Genomic DNA, 22,500 nt, shown 5'->3' on the forward strand with positions numbered 1-22,500 from the left:
TCTATGTCGGCATGGCAACAGCACCAACTGGGCCAAGTAGCTCTCAGCTCACTGGTGTGAGTAACACAGACATTGTGTTAAAAAGCATAATAAAAGCACTTATATACACATGCACACACACATGCGTGCAAGCTGCCATAAGGTCACATGAACGTGTTGGTAATAAAATTGCCTACATAGGATTTATGTCATGCTCTTTCTCAAAATTGTAGGCTTTTCCAAGAGTCCATACGCATGCGTTTGACAGAAGGGCTGTGGTGCTCATCGGCTCCATTTGCATTTCCAAAGTTCCATCACTTGAGTTTTTATGTGTATCTTCATGTGATAAAGCTGGTAAATTTTTTCTCTCTCTTTTTCAGGGGTGGTCATTTACCTCAGGGCTCCAACCAGTCCATTAACACCAGCCCAAACTTCACCATCAAGTCAGAGCCCATCTCACCTCCACGTGAGCGCGTCACTCCGTCCGGATTCCCACAGCAACAGCAGCAGCCTCCCTCCTCCAGCCGTCCTGATATGGGCCGCTCACCGGTGGACAGCCTGAGCTCCTCGTGCTCCTCCTATGATGGCAGCGACCGCGAAGACCCACGTGCTGATTTTCATTCGCCACCGATTGGCCTGGGTCGAGCCCTCGCACCTGGAGCCGATGAGCGCCACAGCCCTTCTGTCAAACGCATGCGTATGGATTCCTGGGTAACATAAAATGCCCAGCGAGGCCAAGACAGGCCACATGGGCCAGAAGCAGGGAGGGTCATATTTCTGTTATTATTATTATTATTATTATTATTGTTATCATCATTATTATTATTATTATTATTATTATTAATATTAATATTTAAGTTCGCTTTTTTGGGGGAAGGCTGTGGGCAAAAAAATTCAAGATATCCCAACATATTGAAATTAAAGTTGGGTATTAAATGTTGTTATTGGATTATTTTTTTATTTGAGTTGTTTTGGAAGGCAGGCACACAGAAGGAAATTTCATCTGTCCTGACATATCAGAATTAATGGTGCAACTGGGTGGTAAAAGAGAAATCAGTTCCTCAGACTGGTTGGGTTGCTTAGAACAGTTATCAGGTACTTGAAGCAGTAAAGTAAAAAAGGAAGATGTGTGGAGATGTTTCAGGATAATGTTGTCTGGTCTGGCACTTGTAGTAGCTGAATTTCTGCTGTCAAAAATGCAGGGTTGCACACAATCAGAGCAAGTTTAGTCTGTTTGCAGGCTCTTACCAGCTGGCCTCTTTGATAATCCAACTTTATACACACAAACATTTTAACTTATTCAGGATTGATCATGTTTTAAAAATGTTTTTGGTTTACAAAGGGAGGTTCTAGACAAAAATGAGATCACACTTGTACCGTCTAACATAGGAAGATGGTTCAGTTATGTCTGTGCTTTTTTTTTTTTTTTTTTTTTCTTGTTGAAAAAAACAAGATTTTTCATTTTTCAAATGAAAAATAAATTAAACAGTAGCCCAGTTGAACTGGAGACAAGAGTCCTAAATTAAAATGCAGCTCAAACAATAGTTACAAAAAAGCCAAAGTATGTTTGTTGGTTAACGTTTTTGGTTTGAAAATTCTCATTTCTCTTTCACTATTCGTTTCCTCTTAGTTCTGTTGTAATGTATTTTGTTACAAGCTATGAAAGAAAAACAAATACAAACCAGATCTTTAAACAGATATCTAAAGCCATGAACACTTGTTGTTCTGTTTGTAAATTAAAGATTTGAGCCAAACCTTTCCTTTTGTTATGTATATAGCAACTTTAATATATATCACCATCGGTGTAAGTACGTATGTATTGTACTTTCACCGGATTGAAGAAAAAAAAAAGTATATTTTTGTGGATTACTGCCAGTTTTACAAGGCGAGATCCTTAATAAGTAGAGTATTCACTGGTTAATATTTACTATTTTGTTAACTATACTGTACTTTCTTTGAATCTGACTTATTGCTATTAATAATCAAAGTGTTTTTATTTGAAAGAAGGACGTTTTATGGGTCGCGTTCCCATTAACAATGGTAAATGTCTGTCCTTAAAAAATTGTAACAGTGCTGTAAGTTTAAAACTCAAATGTCTCTTTTTTTTTCTCTATTTTTGTTTTTGTAAAAGGATTACTGTAACATTTAAGGAAATCTTTTTTTTCCCCCTCTTTCTTTACTGTACACATTGTGGGAGGGGTTGGCTAAGGCTGCTGAACACACTGCCTACTTACACAACCAAGGATTCATTTCAAGCCTCAAGGCAACGACCTTTCAAATGCCAATTAGTGACACACATCTCTCACTGGATTTTTTTTTATACTGACTTGAATCACAGTGTAAACAAATAACACCCTTTGTTGATCAAATTAGATTGATACACCTGCCTCCTTTTGATGGAAGCCTTCATTTAAGTCACTTAATGCCCCCATTATTTTCTACATATTGTAAATAATATAACCTAATACATACATACAGTGTACAGAACACGTCCAATTTTTGTTTGGTGAATTGGCTCGCTAAAATATTGATCCTCTCCAGACTGAGAGGTCACTCTGAAAGCGCCAGACGCGCTGTTGTTGTGTGTGTGTGCACTTGTGTGTGTGTGCGTGACTCTTCGTTTTCGCATCAGTCTCTCGACACTGAGGCTCTTTCGTCCATGCTTCTTTCGCCTGCCTCGCACCTCACTGCCCCCTTCAGGTGGAAGAAGCATCAGGGGATTCAGCAGCAAAAAGACAGTTCAAATGCTAGACAATGCAAAACCAATCTCTCTGCTGGATTGCACATGTTTGTACAGTCAGGTTTGGCAAAAAAAAAAAAAAGGCTTCCTCTCTTTAAATTTGCTATCTGTTTCCCCCACTTTGTGTGCTCTTGTCCCCTTTTTAGATACCTCTCTGCCCTAACAGGCACCATAGCAGCTGGCAATAAGCTGATGTTAATCTATGCAGACTTTGAACACACAGCACATCCAGAAGGCTCATTCCCACAGCATTCATAATGTTTAGGATTTAGAATTGAAATTGGTTATCATCATCTGCCCATTAAAGACATTTCCTTGCTTATGAACAGCATTCTTTGTATGTGCACAGTTGAGAAAATGACTGTTAACCTTTAAGCCCTTAAGTGCTTGTATATTAAGAAGGCACACTCTTTTATTGGCTACTTTCTAAGTACCACACAAAGCCATTTCATGCTGGGTAACCTTAATGCAAACCCTGGTGTCAATAGCTTTCCCTGCCTTTGTGTGGGAACAAGTTTAGCTAAAAAGCGAAGTTTTAAAAGTTCATTAGAAACCCATTTCAATGATGTCTATTGCTAATGTTACCACAATTAATGCGTTTCAGGGTAGATAAGCAATAATGCAATAATGCCATTGCAGTGCTGTAAACAGCACTGTGGAGTATGATATGCAGGGCACACACACACACACACACACGCACACACGCACGCACGCACGCACGCACACACACACACACACACACACACACACACACACACAGAAGCTAGATTAGGAATCAGGGAGTTTTTTCTCATGTGCACAGTTAGAGCTTTATTCCAAAGAGTTCTAAATTGTGCATGATATTTTTCATCAACATTAAATTCATTCCCAATTTTTTAAAAAATGAAAAGAAAAAATGGACAAAGTGCCAGTTTGTCTATCAATCCCCCAGCAGAAACATACAAGAAATACATAGGAAATCTAAAGAGAGGAAGTTGCTCGTCTTGGTCTGAGTGCTGCTTACGACATCAAAAAACAAAAACAAAAAAAACATTGAACTGAATGTGAAATGAAGGGTTTCAGGGGGAAAACAATTTGTAGAGAACTTCACTTTGCTGTGCAAGAGTACACTGCTTTGCTTTATGGCTTTTTCTAAAAACAGAACTATGTATTTGGTAATTGTTTGTAGTTACTAGTTCAATTCAAGAAGCTGTTTGCGGTTTGGATGCTCAAACCGTTTGGCGGCACAAGCTGGACTTTGTTGCCATGAACGAAATGAAATGTTTTAGATGAAAAAAAAAAAAAAAGAATCAAGAGAAAATTTTAAGCTAATCTGCATTCTATTTCCCTTGAATGTGTTGTTTTATCTTCATTATACAATAAATATTCTAGTGAACTTTTTATTGAATGACTAAGATATTATGCTAGGGATTGTTGTACAAATTTGTATTCTGCATTCACTTAAGTAAAGATATTGGCTTTAACTGTGTAAACATAGATTCTCTTGCTTATTCTGTAAATCTGAAGTGAACATATCTCTGAATATGAGTAGACTTTGTCCACCTGTGAAGTGCAGAACCTTAGAAACTGTCCACTTTATTAAAAACCTAAATGTAACCTCAAATATTAACTCTATGTGCCTTCCTCTTATGACACTGAGGGAGTTTCACACCTTGAACAATGAGCTAAAGGATTTAAATTTATAAAGAAACCTTTCACCACTATACAAACATCTCATGAAGCACTTTCAGATAATTGACTGCATGTTAGCCACAGTGCGTGACAACGAATAAGCATGATATCTGAAATGTCTCAGATACAGTGTTGGCCTCAGGTGTTCCAGGATTATCAGGTGAAATTGTCATTAACTCCAGGCAGGTGGTTATTCTCAGTTCCATAGATATTTATTTAGTTGTCGGGTATCATTGATAGTGTTCAGAATCCTACAGCAAAGTAAATTAAGGCAGGAACAGAATCATTATTTTCCCATGAACAGTTTAACATGACATTAGAAAATAAATAAATAAGTCCAAATGTAAATTAGATTATGTAGAGCTTTCTTAACCGTATCTAATAAGAGAAGTTAAGGTAGGGGCAGAGGAGAGATGCGGCAAACCTTTTGGATGCATTCCTTCAGATCTTCCATGATTAAGGTTTTTAAATGTAAATTAAAACAGGCAGGACATTAGGACCAACCAACACCAATGGGCACATACTCTAACACCACCTCGATCATTATACATTGAATTCTTTCTTTGCCTGTGCATTATGTATTCACAACCATTTAAAATTGCAGGCTTTTCCTATCCAAATATAAGAAAAAACAAACTCTTTGAACGTGAATGAAAACCTTAGATTTGTGAGATATTTATGTTTTCTAACTCACACCAGGCTTATGACATCGCAGATCCATCCAGTAACACGTTCTGTGACCTCATATTAGTCATTTAAATACACATGATGTTTCCTACAAAATAATTCCTACTACTGTGCCCCACTTAGACCACAATTACAAATTCTGTTAACAAATGATCATGTCTGACATAAAAAAAAGTTAAAATGTCTAGGCAAAGGCTACAACAGATATAAAAGTCTATATCTATACACAGCTCTCAGTTATGCAGCCAATTGCAATAAATAATATTCTTTTATTAATGAAACCTGTTCATTGTCGGCTCACCACAGATATTTTAGTAAACAGGCAATAAAATTAACTGTAAAGTTAATTTGAAAGTTCTTTGCCCCTTTGACACACAGACACCAGAAAATATCCAGGCATTAAAACACAGGCCAATGTGTCCATAAGGCTATGGTCACATAACTGTTTAATTACCCATGAATTTTGTGACCTGACTCACCCCTCTTTATCTGCTGGCTAACCCCTTACTAATGTTTTTGTTAAACCTCTCACCTATGATTTAAAGCCTGACAGTACCAAAATAAACCATTGCAATTTTCAAATAACTCAGCTGATTATATACAACAACATTCAAAACATAATGGTAACTACTCTTTAACTTCTTTAAATATTTCAATACTAATCCCTACTTAAAAATGATTAAAAATTATATTATAAAAAGATGAAATGTCTCGACACAGGTTATCCATCCATCCATCCATCCATCCATCCATCCATCGAATATTTAAAGGCAGCCTAGTATTAGGTTAGTTTGCAGTTACACACTGTGTCCAGCAGATGGAGACAATATTCCCACCGATCAACGCGTAATATCGCAGTATAATAATCAATAATAATCAGGGGTGGAACAGCGCTGAAGTATCTTTATTACTATAATTCATTATTTCTTTTTATTTAAGTACTTTTATTAGTACATTATTATGTTATTATTTTATTTTCAGAACAATTTACTTGTATTTCACATTTCAATGCGTAATATATTAGTTTTAACTCCATTATATATTAAAAACATGCTGTTATTTAAAATAAATACATCGCGTTGTTATAACCCATCTACTCTTATCTAATATAATCTAATATAATCTAATATAATCTAATCTAACAGTTAACCCGCACTTAACCCGCTGTGAGATAGCAGAGATAATGCGCGGGAGAGTGAGAATTGCATAAATTATTAAAATATAGTTCTCATGAACTCAGCAATATTTCAATACTTTCAAACGCAAGCCTTTCTGTCTTTTACTCAAGGAGAAATGTAAACAGTGTTACTCTTAGCGGAGTAATATATTAAGCAGGGAATGTGTAGAGGAAAGAGTTATTTCATCCTCCACTGGCCACAATAAACACGAATAAATATTGTTCCCAACCTGTGATAACGTTTCCTAATCACATGTTTAATATGATCAGTGATTGTTTCTAGTACTGGTGCCTTATTGTTATTTCTCTTACAAAAAACAAACAAAAAAATGATGATGATAATAAAGAAAACCGATGGTTTCGTTACTAGATGGAATTCAGAACGAGTTTTAAGATAATCAGCTCTGGCCAGGGTTTCAGCAGCTGATCAGACTGGATTTTTCAGCAGGAACGCGATGTGAAGGCGCCTGAACCTCAACTACAGGGTTGACACGCTCTGCTCCGCCCAGCAGAGACACAACAAACCGGTCAAATCAGACTGACAACTTCACAGACTCTGGGTGTTTGAGTTGTATCGGGTTAATACTTTACACGAGGACACGCACAACACAAGTCTACATTACATTTGAACGAACCTCTGTATAGGTAAGAACATGTTTTTCAATTTCACAGGTCTGAAGGTGAGTTGGCTGCTGCCGACCAGGTGACCAGGTCAACAATGTCTTAAGGGCTGCTAATGTAACACAGATGACAGGTGTCTGCTCTGTACACGCTTATCCACACTACTCTTTTATTCTTCTTCAGAGACACAAGATATTATATCTTCTTTAGTCATTTAGAAATTCATGAACTGTACAGCTTAATCTTCTTATATGTATATATTCATATAACATAAACAACCTAAAGATCCATGAAGTGCCTGAGCAACTCATAAACTATGAAGATTGGTTTGAACTTAATATCAACTGTCTTCTACACGGGCTTTCTTCCTCATACCATCTCGGGAGTTTTTACTTGCCATAATCGCCACTCGTTCGCTCATTTTGGATAAACTTATAGGGAATAAACTTATAGGCACTAAACTTATACATTCAACGTAATAGCCTCTTTATATCTATTAAGCTGCTATGGGACAATGTCCATTGTTAAAAGTGTTATAGAAATATACCTAAACCGAATTGAATTAATACCATGTTGATGTAAAATATCATTTTCTGAACCTGTTTAAATTAGACAGGTTCAAAAAAAGTCTTGGGTATTTCCGAGAAAACCTCTTTTTTGCAGAGGAATAAACAGAAAATCTCAAAAATGTGAGACAGCAGAGGACGCTTTTCACATTTCACATGTTTATTAGCTTCACAAGACAGACTACTGCATCTGAGAGCTGAGGTACAGAAGCATTTTCATGCAGTAAGATAGATACATGTGTTTTACATACTGGTAGCCTAAGGTTTTTTATTTATCATCTCTTCTTGTTTTGATGTCATGTGGACCTAAAAAAAAACATTCATTGCACAATTACTGCACTTTGGTATGCTGCCGAATAGAACAACCAGCGTGGAAACCTGTTTGACTCCATTACGTATGCAGGTGAACAGGACAGGATTTTCTACAGCATTATCATGTTCATTGTTTCACTTTTGAAAACTGCACTTTTTTGCCCTAGTGCATTAGGCAATATTCTGAGCAAAAATATTCATTTTCCAGAAACAAAATTCAAGATTTTTTTAAATAGCAAACAGTTTTTTATGGCTTAAGGGTCATAATGATACACTACTATAGTCACTATAGTGTGTATTCTTATTTGTAGAAAACAAAATGATAATGTATTGCTACAGATAGATGTTTAATATTGTAAGCAAAATGCACTACGGGAGCACCATATCTACATAAATAACTAAAGAAATTGATAAATTCTCCCCCAACTTTTAGCATTTTTTGATTCAGCAAACAAAACACCTGACTTTAAAAGTTAGTTCGTGAAACATAATGAGCTCCAGAGCAGAAATAAAGGTCCAATGTTGAAATGCAGAGTTTCCGCTCTCCTTCTCATCTTTATTTCATTTCTATGTATTTACTCATTTACAAGTCTTTACATACCGTATTTTTCAGACTATAAGCCGCTACTTTTTCCCCACGTTTTAAACCCTGCGGCTTAAACAACAAATCGGCTAATTTATGGATTTTTCCTGGGTTTTTCCCGGTTTTACAAGCTTCAAGCCAAAAAACTGAGCCCCATAACATTAGACCAATGAAATTGCCGAACGGGTTCAGGTGAACCAATGAAACTCTTTATATTAAATCAGATGCGCTCCCACATCATAAATATGGATGAGGTTCCTCTGAGGTTTGACCTGCCGCTCACTCGGACTGTCAACAGGAAATGCAAATCATTTGTCACGCTGAAAATGACCGGGCATGAAAATACGCACTTCACCTGTGTTCTGAGCTTCAGCGATGGTGATTTTTAAATGCACAACGATGATAAAAGAAAAACTCTAGAGAGAAATAGTTGTGAAAGGAAGGAGGAAGACAGTGAACTATGACTTTCTTGGTAGGCTACTGTTTAGATACAAGCCGTGTTACAGACACTGTCTTTCGTTAAAGCCTGTGTAAAGTTCATTAGTTTCAGTGTAGACACCTGCGGCTTATAGACAGGTGCAGCTTATTTATGTTCAAATTAAAAATCTTTGTCAAATTCAGTGGGTGCGGCTTATATTTGGGTGCGTTTAATAGTCCTGAAATTACTGTACTTATAATGATATAATTTATAAAACTCAGCAGTTGAGGGTTTAAGGTCATTCTTGAGGACATAGCAGTAGCTGGGAATGGTATTTGAATGGGAATGGGAATGGTAAAGAACATATTTACTTTTAATTGCCACATTATCTGTGTTAAGCTGCTTTGAGACAATGTTCATTGTTAAAAGCGCTATACAAATAAAAATGAATTGAATTGAATATTTGAACTCTAATTTTAATATAAAATGCCAACATTTTTCCCACTATGCTACCACTTCCCTGGCAGTGTCAATCTTTTTAAAGCTACCGAAGCACTCAAGTCAAGTCCTCAAGTCCTACTATACACAGTGGTACACAGTACACAGTAAAAACGAGACAATGTTCCTCCAGAACCCTGGTGCTACACTAAACAACATAGAGCTACATAACATAAGGCTACATAAGGTACATCGAGTGCAACCTAGTGCAAACAGTGCAGATGAAAAACAGTACAGACAGACAGTATAGACAGACAGACCACACAAGACAACACAAAACAGTGTGGGACAATACACATAACACAAGATAGTGCCGACCAGGAAACTTACTGTATACTCTGAATATACAGTACTGTGCAAAGAGGACTATAAAGACTATAACCAAGAGTTTATTATAAACAAACACAATACATTGCACTCTATTTAACCATTATAAAATAGATCACTATATAACATACAGTATATATAACATATATAACATACAGTATATATAACATATATCTGTTTACAAGTATCGATGAAGCTTAGAGAAGCACAGAGCAGTATATTTGTCGTAAAACTTTGGGTTTGGGGTTTTAGTCCTGTTCCTCCCTGTGTGTGTGGAGTTTCATGTTCTTTTTGTGCTTTTGGTTTTTTTTCCAGGCACTTTAATTTCCTTCTCCTGTCCACGGAAATGCATCATAGACTGATTGGCATTTCTAAATTGTCTGTGGTGTAAAATTGTGTGCTCTGCATTGGGTTGGCACCCTGTCCTGTCTGAAAGAGGCTTCAGGCTCCCATGATACCAGTGTAGAATAAGGAACATAGAAAACGGATGGATAGGTTAAGCAGATTGAACCTCTTTTGTACAAACAGTGCAAGTGTATGAGATTCATAATTAATAGGATGCTGGTATAATATGCAGTTCATCAATGCACACTGTCTGATTTTTATTTCAGAATGCACACCATTATGAGGTATTTTTACACTACTAATGTGAATATTGCACACAAGAACTCGTGGAACCACAGCATTTAGCTGCGTGCAGTAGTAGTATTGAGAGTAATATTTAACAGTATACATTTAAATGTAAAGCATTAAGCAGACACCCTGATCTAGAGCGACGTACAAAAGGGCTTTGAGTCTTTGTCAACAAATTTATTAACAATAACAGTGTAGCAAGGAGTGTAAGGCTATACAATGATATGGATGATATTGAATCTTTCATTTTAGAATATTGTGATTAAGAATTTATTCAACGTGGACCATTAGCCTAAAAGGAGTAGAATAAGTTAAATAATAATAATAATAATAATAATAATAATAATAATAATAATAATAATACATTGTGAAGTCAGGAATTGTGACAATTGCAGAAACTCAGCTGGATAGGGGACCTATATCAGCACATTTTTGATCAAATCCTTTCAAAATTTGTCCAATAATGACATGGCTCTCTGTTGAGGGAGAAGAGCTCAGGAGAGAGAAAAAGGGCACCAGTATAAAAGAGAAAAACCTTTAGTCACTTCATAATGATTTATGTTGACATTATTTGTAGAATAATGTAGTATTAGTGTTAAACATGACATTGCATATTTTTCCAAGATTTTGGTGGCATTCTTAGTAAATAGTGTATAGTAACACAATGTTAAATACATATTTGATTTGATATTAAATTATAAATACGCTAAGTAGGTGACATACAATGACTATTTCACATAAACACATTTATAGGATTTAACATTTAACTTTTTTTCTGACACACTTATTTCACAAGTCACAAGGAAGTTATTTTTGCACCTCTGATGGTATCTATATATTAAATTCTCTAGTTTCAACAGGGGAATGTACAGTAGTCTGAAATTAACATTGTAGAGGAGAAGTGATGTCAGTTGAGTAAAACATCACATACCTCCTATATTACAACATGCTTCAGTTTGTATGTATGTAATAAAACATATAATAAAAGAAATACTTTGTTTTAAAAGTGAGTAAGACATAATGTATGTACTGAAGAATAGTGACATATACCAAGGAAACACTAATATTATTCGTAACGTTAGTAACTGCAAATGTTTAACAGTGGTTATGACTGATAAAATATATGTTCTCACACAGAGGTTTAGCAGTAACAGTAAAGTTCCTGTTTTTGAAACTATGACACTTTTTAACTGCCAAGAGTTTGCACTCTTTAAACTTTTGTGATGTGTTTAGTTAATATGCTGCATGAATAAGCAGACTCTTTATTAACATAACATCCAGTACTCTTTTAATGTTTTGGAATGGCAAGGCTAATTATTTTGTTTTTGCTACACACTAATAATTTGCTACACCTGATATTTCAATTTGTATGCTCTAAACAACTTAGAACATAAAACTATTGGAAAAGATAAGCAGAAAATACAGTAAATAAACAGTTCTTTATATTTTATTGCATATCCCTTGCTTGCTTGATTCCACTGAGATCAGAATTTATCAGAAGATGATAACTTTTTTTTTGTTATGCTTTTTTAGTTTGTATAATTTAGCTTCTTTCAGTCTTTTTGTATTTTGCAGTTCCTCACCCCAATGAAGTTCCTTGTTAAACTGACAGTGCATTTTGGCCCATTGCCTTAGTGCATGATGATGCATGATGAAGTTCCTTCCTTAAAGGGGATGCATTTCTCTGTAAATTGGCAGATTATTTTTGTAGACCTCTGAATTTATTTTTCTACATCATCAGTATAAAAATTAGTGACATCATGCCAGAAGAAACCACGCATGATCTTATATGTTTTGGATTATTAGCAGAACCTTAATCAGTGTTCTTCAAAAGTGTTCATTTCTCTCTTGTGGAGGTTATTGATGTCAGTGAGAGCTGTTTTTGTTCACTCCTCTCAGAATGCTTTTGTCACCAACTGTTATATTTCTTGGCTGACCTGGTTATTAGTACATTTGTGTTTCCCATTTCATTTGGAGCATACTGTATGTAATGTTATTGTTTGAAATGCAAATTAATTGATAATAAACCCTTGTGGATTTTTGTTTTATTTTCAGCTATCAAGGAAAAAACGATCTCAGCTCCATTGAAAATGGATTCTAAAAAGAACGTTTTTGCCAAACTCAGAGACAAAACCAAGCCCTTGTTTAATGTAAAAATGGGGAGGAAAGGCAAAAAGACTCCCCTGAAATACAGGAGAAGTATCTCAGTACCAGACTTGTTAAGTACTCAATCCATGTCATCTTTTCTAGACCCATCTGGTGAGTCTTCATCCACAGGCCCATTTGCTAGGTCAAATTTGTTTGTTTCAGATGATACAAAGTGTGAAACATCCAGTCTTACTGACAGTCTCACTGCCACAGACACAACATCTGCAAAAGGCACTGACTCATGCACTGCCCCAGGCACTCCACTTTCCAAAAGTGCCCTGGGCCAGTACAATGCTACAGACCTATCTCTGGATCAAGCTAGTATCCCAAATACGCCATCTTCAGCCAGGCACCTGGACAAATATACTGCCCCATACATACCAGCCAAGGTTGTGGACAGCCCGCTACTTTCACCAACCCCACCAACAATCATATATCCTGCATCAGAGCGGCCAGCATTTATGAATGCACCAGGCACAAAGGAAAGCTCAGAGAAACAGACGGAGGAGAAGGAAAGAAACACCACGTGGTACATAGAGGACAGTGAGTCAGCTTGTAGCACACCATCTGAGGACCGCTCATTCAGCTACTGGCCTCAGGATCATGACCTGGCAGGGTTAGATCCTGTTTCACCAAGGTTTAAAGAGATGTTTATAATCGGCTCAGCTGAAGACACAAATGAAGTCAGTTGGCTTAATTGATAATTTTTTCAAGAGTTTTGATTTTGATTGTTTTATGCTCATGACCAGCAAATTGTTTACTTCACAGGTTTCCAATGAGACCAATGACTATGACACCAATTTCTCGCCAAAAGAAATAAAAGTGAGTGCAGTCACTTTTGTGTTTAATTAAGTTTCATGGTAAAAGTACCCTCCAGCATCTTCTGTTCAGCCTCAGACAACATCATTAAAGTAAAGAGAAGATATTGTCCTGATGATTTACGTCATTTAAAACACTATAATTCCTTTAAAACATTTACAAGAATATTTTGGCTTCATGTTGAGTTTGGTTTCACTAATAATAAACATACGTTTGTATAAAGTATCCATATTTGTAAATGCCCCTTGATTAGAGTATTAAAAACTTGAAAAGTAAAAAAAATAAAATAAAAAATTAATGCTACATTTAAAACAGATCAAAATGAATGTGAATAAATTGCGATTAATCGTGAGTTAACTCACGACAGTCATGCGATGAATCGCGTTAAAATATTTTAATATTTGGCAACCCTAACAAATATATATTTACATTTTTTTATTTGGCATACTTTCATGTACAGAGTAAATCAAACCTTAAAAAGGTGAAATAGCTAAAGGTGCAATATTATAATCTTGAAAATAAGCAAAGTATAATATACAGAGAAGTAAAATGAAGCATGCTGAATATATAAAGACACTGCTATTTGGAGTGAGGGGGAAGTGCCGGTTATGTACCAGGATATATGTAAAAGCAACAAAACTTCATTGTGGCTCTGGTTACAAGAGGTTTTATAGCATCAGATTTACACATTCATTTGCATAGAAATGAAAAGCTGCCGCTAGAGCAAATATGGAACCTGCAGTGTATTTCAGGAGCTCTTGTGCTTACCGTCCACGTGCACTCATAATGTCAAGTCACACAAAGAAAAACACAAGTTTAAACACAAACAGTTGGAATACATTTATATAACACATTTTAGTATTATTTTGTTTTGTCAGTGAGTGTTTCTTAGGTTAGGGTGTGACACTTGAAGCGTTCATAATAATCAGTGAAAAGTTGCTAGCGGTCATGTTAGTATGTCTAATAATCCTAGTAAAAGTTAAAAGTGCATCTGTACAGTATAAAAAAGTACCACAGTTCAAGTGGATTTGATAAAATTACAATAGCTAATATAGTTACCTAGCAGCTTTGCGAAATGTCAGTTAGATTTGCATTCTGAATGAATGAATGAATGAATGAATGAAAAAAATTTATTTTAAAAGTCGTTTTACACATTTTACAAATCATTTCTACACAGTAAGTTTTATATTTGGTGTGTATTATACACAGAGCTCGGGAGTGAGCAGTGAAGGCCAGGCTACTGCAGCAGGACAAAAGACTCATTATCTTCTCACCATCAACTTAAAGGAGGGAAGGAACCTAGCCATCAAAGACAGCATGTGATCATGTTCTAATGTTAAGTCACATGGTGTACTGTTTATAACAGTGCAGATATCCTGACCTTAATAGTTTCCTAAACAAATGTTAAAGAAACGTTCTTGATTGTAGCCTAAATTGAAACATAAATTGTGCTGTTCTGGATGTTAATTATGGCTGTCTGCCACATGAAATGTATGTGTGTATGTGCGGTCTCCCCAGTTGTTTCTATTTCACAACATGACCACTGTTATGTAGTGATGCAGAGAAAAATAGCAGACACCATTCTACACCACTCAGCATTTGCCTGTATTGGCTGTCTATAGATTGGTGACTTTTTTCTGAATAGAATTCTTTGAGCTGCTAAGAACTGGAAGTGGTGTCCTGAGATAACAGCATGGCATGCGGTCGGACTGGAATGTAACAGTCACACTGACTTTAGGCCTCTCCCCAATAGTTATTGTGTTACAGATAGTTTCACAAACAACTTCTCCACCTTTTAGACAGTGTGTTTTAACATAGCAATTAAGAGGCCATGTATTTTTTAATGATGATGTGAAATAACAAATACTTTGGTGTAGAGACTGTCCTTCAGAGCAGAAATTATGCAAATGGGTTGAATACATGGAAGAACAAGTTGCAGAGACATAAGGTCAGGCAGGCCTAACTGTTTTGTAGAGAGACTGGAAACATGGTTTCTATTATGTTCTGCAGGCTTTTGCTACTGAGCATTAACACAGATGAATCCTCCCAACAGCCTTAGGTTTGATATGTGTTTACTTTAATCTTAGGCACAAACAGAACAGTGCAGTTCTATTTGATGCCCAGAGACATTTCTTTAGATCCAGTGCCAGTTTATGTGGCAGGCTTTGCCAAGCTGATTGGGCACCTAATTCTCCTGATGAGTGTCACAGGTGTATGCCCAGAGGCTGTTAATTACTATCATCCTCTCATTATTTCCTCATAATTGCAAAATAGTCTGCATATTTCTCATGGCCAGTTCAATCTGGCAATGCATCGACTCCCCAATTTCAAAATGAACAATCATCTGTTATAAACGGATGTATATATCTTACAAAACACAGACACTGACTTAAATGGACAGGAGAAGAGCCTAGCATATTTAAAACTTTCCTCTGATCTTTTTTTTTTTTTCTTTCTTTTTTTTTTTTCATTTGACAGAAACGTGCTTATTTTTTTAATGTAATTGAAATACATCACCTTATGCAGGTCCTAAAATAAAATAAAAAAATTGCAGAAGAATGCATCGCCATGTCAGAAATCTCTGTTTTCATATATTGTGTTATTGTTTATTATAATGCAATTTATTAATGAGGACTTCATATCAGGTATATAAAACATAATAAAGTGAATTACAACCAGTAAATCTAGGTTAAACCTGTTAATTGAAGTACTATGCATTCATAAAAACATGAGTGCACTAATTTGCACATACCTAATGTTTGCTTGTTAATAATAATAATAATAATAATAATAATAATAATAATAATAATAATAATAATGTATGCATTATTCATTGTTTTAAAGAATATTTTTTAAATACCTTCAATGTTCTTTAATCCAAATTGTTTCGTAAAAATGTGAGAATAAACCCTTTTAGATAGTTTTGGCACGGGGGGGGGAGAAGATCTATTAGTAGTAAATGTAGCAGAAGTTAATTTTGACTAGCACTGTGCCTTTTGACTTTTTTTGAGATGATAAACATGTGGTCATTATGAAGAATTGCTCACACTGATGTGACTATCATTGGGCAGCACATGGCACATTTTAAAGATTTTAAGAGGACAGCACATGTGAATAACTAACAAATGATAATGTCTTATAAAATGTTCAGCATAATGGATTTACCTGATTACATTCCCATTTACTTTTCAAACTTTATCTAGAGAGTAGAAAATACCTCAGTCAAACCAAGGTGGACTTATTGTATCTGACAGCTCTTGTCAAAATTGCAGTTGTGATGTGCCCCATTCAGACCCAGGGCTTTCACTGTCTCCTCACTAGTTGAATCCTCACTTTTTGTGACAGGTTGGCATAATGGTGATGTGGTAAACCCCTCCATTTCCCCCCTACATTGCCTCTATTTGCTTAACAATTAACGCCCAGCCCACGGCCGGCTGACACCACACACATACACCGCCTCTATGTTCTCTAAAAAGCGTCCCGACAAGCCCACAAACCCCCCACATGCACGTTCCCTCCCTTATTTTGTGCCCGTTAATTTCTGCCGTCACTGTTTTTCCAGTCCCGCCGCAGCTCCTCCTGTCAGGCTGCCTCCTGGAGCTGTTCATTTGGATAGGCGGCACGCTGACAGGCCTGACAGCCCATCCCCACAGGGCCTTTTGTCATGTGATTCCAGGCTACCCGTCGCTTTTTCTCAAGCACCCCCTTTATCCGTCCATACAAACGAAGCCACGGGCTTCTTTCTATCTGCTCATGTTGTTTTTTTGTTGTTTTTTTTTCCTCTCCCCTTGTCTTCTTCTTTTTTACTTCAATCTGCATGCCATATCATAGACAAAGGCGGTCTGTCCATCTGCTTTTCTTTGTCCAGCTTGAGCAGGATGGAGTTGCTTAACAGGGTTTGGAGATTAACACCGGTTGCACTTAATTTCAGGGGTTTAAATATGCTCGTGGATTCATGCTGCTGAGTTTTTGTTCTGTTCTATAATTAACCAATTAAGAGTTGTGAGGGCCATCTCCCCCACGTTCTGACAAGTCTCCCGAATCAATGGCAGTGCAGCTATATCTAGTGTGTGTGTGCGTGTGTGTGTGTGTGTGTGTGTGTTTGGGAGGTAGGCTGTATGTGTGTGGTTTTCAAGTTGGCTGGACCACATGCATACACGGTCACATGACGGTCCTTCTTCTATTGCTATCTGTTAATTTTAACCAATTTTGTACCTCATTACATGATTCATAAAACTTAAAAAATCTATCTATCTATCTATCTATCTATCTATCTATCTATCTATCTATCTATCTATCTATCTATCTATCTATCTATCTATCTATCTATCTATCTATCTATCTATCTATCTATCTATCTATCTATCTATCTATTTAAATAATATTCAATATTTAATATTCAAACAGGTACCAGTGACCCGTATGTCAAATTCAGAATAGATGGCAAGACGGTCTACAAAAGCAAGGTTGTGTACAAGAACCTTAATCCTGCATGGAACGAGTGCTTCTCCATCCTTGTCAGGGACCTGGAGCAAAATGTCTATGTTAAGGTAGGCTCAGATTCCCACAGTTGATTTTTGTTTCAATACAAATTTTTCAAAAACTCTTTTCAATGACTTATAATTCTGCTGTAGGTGTATGACCGGGATCTAAGATCACGGGACTTCATGGGTTCAAGCTTAATCCCTCTCAGTACCTTGGAGTTGGACAAGTATGACACATTCATTTGCATATTTTTTTGTTGCTCATCATCAGGCATGATCAACTGTAGCAGTCTTAGAATAACTCAACCTAGTGACCTTCAACCCATAAAGATGGTGTTTCTTTCAGAACATCTGAGATGATCCTACGTTTGAAAGACCCTGGCAGTCTGGAAGAGGACATGGGAGTAATAATCTTAGACGCCTGTGTGTCCATCTGTGAGGGGCCCACCAAACGAAATGTATGTCCTGAAAACAAAACACAACAGATGTCAGGCACAACAAGCGTGTAGTCTTATGTAGCAACAGATTGAATGACAAACATGTCTCTTGCTTATATTTCAGAAATGGCCTCTTAAGAGGAAAGGAAGCTTCAATAAGGTAGATACAAATAACTGCATACAGATACACATAACTGTATGTAATTTTGCAATGTTCCTGTTGTTAATTTTCATTTTTTTACCTTAATTTCTATTTAAGTTCTACAGTCTGAAAGTTAATAGCAATGAGTTGCACCTTACCCTGAAGCTTTCCCTTTTTTAAATTAAAAAATATGCTTTGTTGTTTTACAATTCGCCACTGGGGGGCAGTAAACCATTGTATAATATCTCGTGCTTTGCCCAGCTTACCTTACAGATCGTACATTTTGCTTTTATAATGACATTCATTAATTTTACACAATGTACAAAGAATCTGCAACTAGACAGAATGATATGTTGCAGTGATCTGACCATGTCATGTTTTTGTTTTTTGATTAAGCTCGAATGGTCTAGCACTATATTTAGAGTTTGAGCTGAAGTACAGGAGCTTTTCTTTTTAAAGTAAAGATACGCTTCATATATACAATTTAAGACTTGTTTTTGCTACTTTTCTTACTGAATGCAACTGATGGCATGGCAGAACTTAATGCCTTCATGCCTTAATGCAAACTGCTTATATTTCTTACCTTTTCCCAAAGAAATTCAGTGAAATACAATATGTAAACACACAGGCAAATGCAATGAGCAATAAAATGATCAAAATCTTACTTTTGGACTGGACCAGGGCTTTAAACAGGTTTAAATGTGTTTATTTTGTATTCGTGAATATGACTGCTTTTCTGTGGGTTTTACACTGATCGTTCTTCTGAATCACATGTCTGTGCTGGCGCAGCTGAGGCTCAGCTCTATTTGACACCTATTCGGGAGAGGCGGAAGATGGTCCTCTCATCTGCTCTACTCCTCTCTCACATACCCGCCATCACAGTCGTGCTGACACACACACTGCCTCTGAGATGGAGGCTGGCAACTGCACTAACACACAGCGTGTGGTGCTGCTTTTTTCTGACAGGGTCGCTTGAGCTCCACTATGTGTGTGTGTGTATGAGTGTTTGCGTGTGCATGTGTGTGTGTACGCATATGCGTGTATGTGTGAGTTTGTCCGTTTTCTGAGGCACTATGCCAATGTGGGATGGTGTGGTCCATTCCCAGGCATGGTGAGCTATAACCCAGATGTTAATATGTAATATCCCAGCTGTGGATGGATAGAAAGCCAAATGGGCCAGGCCCCCACGTCCCCATGCTTTTCTACCATATGGAGTCAATCCCCCTGACCCTTTTAGCACCAGGAATAGCCTCTCTTTAGGGCCCACTTACAGTTAAGTGGAATTGTTTTATTGGCCATGCTGATCACACTACACGTCCAAAATAAACACTTGGGATGACTTGGCTCAGATGAGCATTCTATCTCTCTCCCAAACCCTCTGCCCTCCCCCCTTATCGCTTTTTAAAGAGCCTTGTTTATGGAGACATGGCCATCACATTGAGAGTTAAAGCAGGAGTGTTAATGGGGAATAAGTTCAGCTTCGTCCCAGACCAGCTTTGCTGTGCTAACAGCTCTGCTGTTTGATTTCTGGCAAACCTTTTATATGTCGTATTTTTTTAAAGTGCACAGCGATCAACTGCAAGCAATCTCTTCACTGCAATGCTATCCATCTGCACTGCCTGTAATGGACTCGATGTGCATATCGATATGGAAGACCTTGCCAAGTTCCAGCAGTTAACTGAAATGCAGTGGATGCAGCTATTCTCATCACACATGAGATGCGTGTTGGTTTTTGATATATTGCCACATGTTGGTTATTTAATTGCACTTGTAATGACTATCTTATTTAATTGCTTCTTTCAACAGAAATTGCTGTTTTAAAAGCAAACATTTCAGTTTGCAAACGTAATGGACTTACTGCTCTCTCTATCTGTTTTTATGCACATTAATGGTTCCAGGGTCAGCTTCGAGCGGCTGCTATGCAGAAAAGCCAATTGTGGTGTGGAGTATACACTGTGGTGCTTGTGGAAGGGCAGGACATGCCTGATGGTGGCCAAGGGGATCTATTTGTTCGCTTCAAACTGGGAGAGCAGAGGTTCCGAAGTAAGGTAAGGTTTCCCCTTCTAAATAATCTCCATCATACAAACACTTGGGCTGTTTCACTTGCAGTACATTCTATAAGCCTATATGTCCTTCATTTATATTTCTCTTGTTTCCCCTCTCACAGACTTCACTGTTTGAATCATTGTTTGGTTGTGGCTGTCACTGCAGCCCTCCTAATGCTTGTGGTGCTGCTTTTCTCCAGGCTCATTTGCGTTCCCAGCATGCATTGCTCATCTGGCTTCACCTCAGTGCGTTAGCCTCCCCCCTGATGAATCTACCCAGTGCTAGTCATGTGTTCACGTCTTTTTTTTTTTTAACAGCTTCAGCTGTGTTTGGGCTTGCTTGTTTGTTGAGCAAAGACGATTCTAATCGACTGGTGTCAGGATCTGAAATCCCAGAGAGGGATCAGAAATGTGTTCTCCAAAATGATCATTTCATGCCTCATCCTTTACCTTCAATCAGACTTAGAGTGAAAGAATAAAATGTTATACACTTTGTAGTGCCATTTCCTTGTGTCTGCATACTACAATGAAACCTTTTTTCTTTTTCTCTGCCTTAGAATCTGTGCATTAAGACAAATCCACAGTGGAGGGAGAGGTTTGAATTCAACCGTTTCGATGATGGCCAAACAGATGTGCTGCTGGTCGAGCTCTACTGCAAGAAGGGCAGAAAGTGTGAGGAATGCTGGGGAGCGTGAGTTCAGAACACATGACCTTTAGCTTTGCAGTTAATTCTCCTCAAAGCAGTGACAAGAGCCCCTCTCTGCCAAAAAGTTATTTTTTAAAGAATAGTATACTTGCTTGAGACACATTTCGATGGTGGAAAATAAGTTCAAATGTGTTTAGCTTATTTAAATTATTTTTGTAATTTTGTACTTTTGAAAAAAGCCTATTATTGATTTTTGACAGCAACTGCTCTTATATGCAGGGTTGAACTTGACCTCTCACAGCTGCCAGCAAATACAACACAGACATACAACGTGATTATTGGCAAAGGTCGGTTGGTGTTTCTGGTCACGCAGAAACCCTGTTCTGGAGTCTCCATCTCTGACCTAAGCTCCACAACCGTAGACAACCCATACACCTATGAAAACACCTTGCAAAAATATGTTAGTCTTTGGTCTTTCTTTATAAATGCTCTCATTTCTAGACTGGATCAAATGAAATATTGATAAAGAGTACTGCTTGTCTCGTGCACAGAGTCTGAAGAACACGCTGGACAACCTGCCTGATGTTGGCTATCTACAGGTCAAGGTTTTGCGGGCTACAGACCTTTCATCTACTGATCTGAATGGTACTCATTTGAGAAAAAAGGTAATCAAATCTTCCACAATTTCCCTACAACGAATACAAGTGTTTTTTTTTTTACAATTCAGGTAAGAGTGACCCATTTTGTGTGCTGGAACTTGGGAACAGCAAGCTGCAAACTCAAACAATCTATAAGACCATCAATCCAGAATGGAGAACAGCTTTTACATTGTGAGTGGTACATTATTGTTCTGTTATTGAAATGTTTATATTTAATACATATATCTGTTTTAGCTAAATGATTCTAAGTTCTCATAATACCAAAATAGCATTAAATGGTTTAATTTAGTGTGTAAGAGTTTTATCTTTTTTGCAGTCCAATTAAGGACATTCATGATGTCCTAATGCTGACTGTTTTTGGTGAAGATGGAGACAAAGCACCAGACTTTCTGGGGAAAGTCTCTATACCTTTGTTTTCTGTAAGTTCAGAAATTAAAACCTGGCTTATTTTTTTGCCTTCTTCTTGTTCTTGCCAGCATTGATTATATTTTGGATTGGAACCAACAAATCGTCTAATCTTCATTGTTAGGGAATACTGTTCTGGAGAGTGAGCATACATGTAAAACCTACACTCTGGGAATATAAACACAATCTTTATTCTCGTAGGTGTCTAATGGACAACAAATAACCAGTCTTTTGAAAAAGTACAATTTGGAAGACTTGTCGAAGGGAAGCATTACACTGGAAATGAATGTTTTCTACAATCCAGTAAGACTACTTTTTTTTGATCGATGGCACTGACACATGACAGTGTTAAATATATTCTTTACCAAGTACACATATTTGAATATTTGAGGTTGGATTTTGACTAAGCACAAAAAAAACTGTTTGAATATTGTGCCCAATTCTTTTCACAAAGGTTGAGGTAAAGCCAATGTAATGTACTATTGTCATTCGGAGCGGCTTAT

At 37.1% G+C, this 22,500-nt stretch overlaps 2 protein-coding genes across 6 annotated transcripts in view; both read left to right on the forward strand.

Moving 5' to 3' along the window:
* Nucleotides 1–4,099, forward strand: part of mef2aa (myocyte enhancer factor 2aa) — an 84,013-nt gene extending 79,914 nt beyond the window's left edge. For 3 of the 5 annotated variants that reach the window (XM_083552710.1, XM_083552712.1, XM_083552711.1), the window contains one exon: nucleotides 1–79. This exon is cut by the window's left edge and continues 68 nt beyond it. In XM_083552710.1, coding sequence (XP_083408836.1) covers nucleotides 1–60 — 60 coding nt within the window. In that variant the 3' untranslated portion in view covers nucleotides 61–79. Of the gene's footprint in view, nucleotides 80–359 lie in introns of those variants that run through there. The other 2 variants (XM_083552714.1, XM_083552713.1) reach the window with 2 other exon arrangements.
* Nucleotides 4,100–6,750: 2,651 nt separating this feature from the next.
* Nucleotides 6,751–22,500, forward strand: part of mctp2a (multiple C2 domains, transmembrane 2a) — a 38,719-nt gene continuing 22,969 nt past the window's right edge. The window contains exons 1-15 of the mRNA XM_083552756.1: nucleotides 6,751–6,899; nucleotides 12,268–13,043; nucleotides 13,129–13,182; nucleotides 14,389–14,498; nucleotides 17,585–17,729; nucleotides 17,814–17,890; nucleotides 18,010–18,121; nucleotides 18,225–18,260; nucleotides 20,141–20,290; nucleotides 20,845–20,978; nucleotides 21,213–21,393; nucleotides 21,485–21,578; nucleotides 21,661–21,763; nucleotides 21,909–22,011; nucleotides 22,199–22,300. Coding sequence (XP_083408882.1) covers nucleotides 12,303–13,043; nucleotides 13,129–13,182; nucleotides 14,389–14,498; nucleotides 17,585–17,729; nucleotides 17,814–17,890; nucleotides 18,010–18,121; nucleotides 18,225–18,260; nucleotides 20,141–20,290; nucleotides 20,845–20,978; nucleotides 21,213–21,393; nucleotides 21,485–21,578; nucleotides 21,661–21,763; nucleotides 21,909–22,011; nucleotides 22,199–22,300 — 2,142 coding nt within the window. The 5' untranslated portion in view covers nucleotides 6,751–6,899; nucleotides 12,268–12,302. The remainder of the gene's footprint in view (nucleotides 6,900–12,267; nucleotides 13,044–13,128; nucleotides 13,183–14,388; nucleotides 14,499–17,584; nucleotides 17,730–17,813; nucleotides 17,891–18,009; nucleotides 18,122–18,224; nucleotides 18,261–20,140; nucleotides 20,291–20,844; nucleotides 20,979–21,212; nucleotides 21,394–21,484; nucleotides 21,579–21,660; nucleotides 21,764–21,908; nucleotides 22,012–22,198; nucleotides 22,301–22,500) is intronic.

This window comes from Silurus aristotelis, assembly GCF_946808225.1.
Source record: "Silurus aristotelis genome assembly, chromosome: 10".
Classification (NCBI taxonomy): Eukaryota; Metazoa; Chordata; class Actinopteri; order Siluriformes; family Siluridae; genus Silurus; species Silurus aristotelis.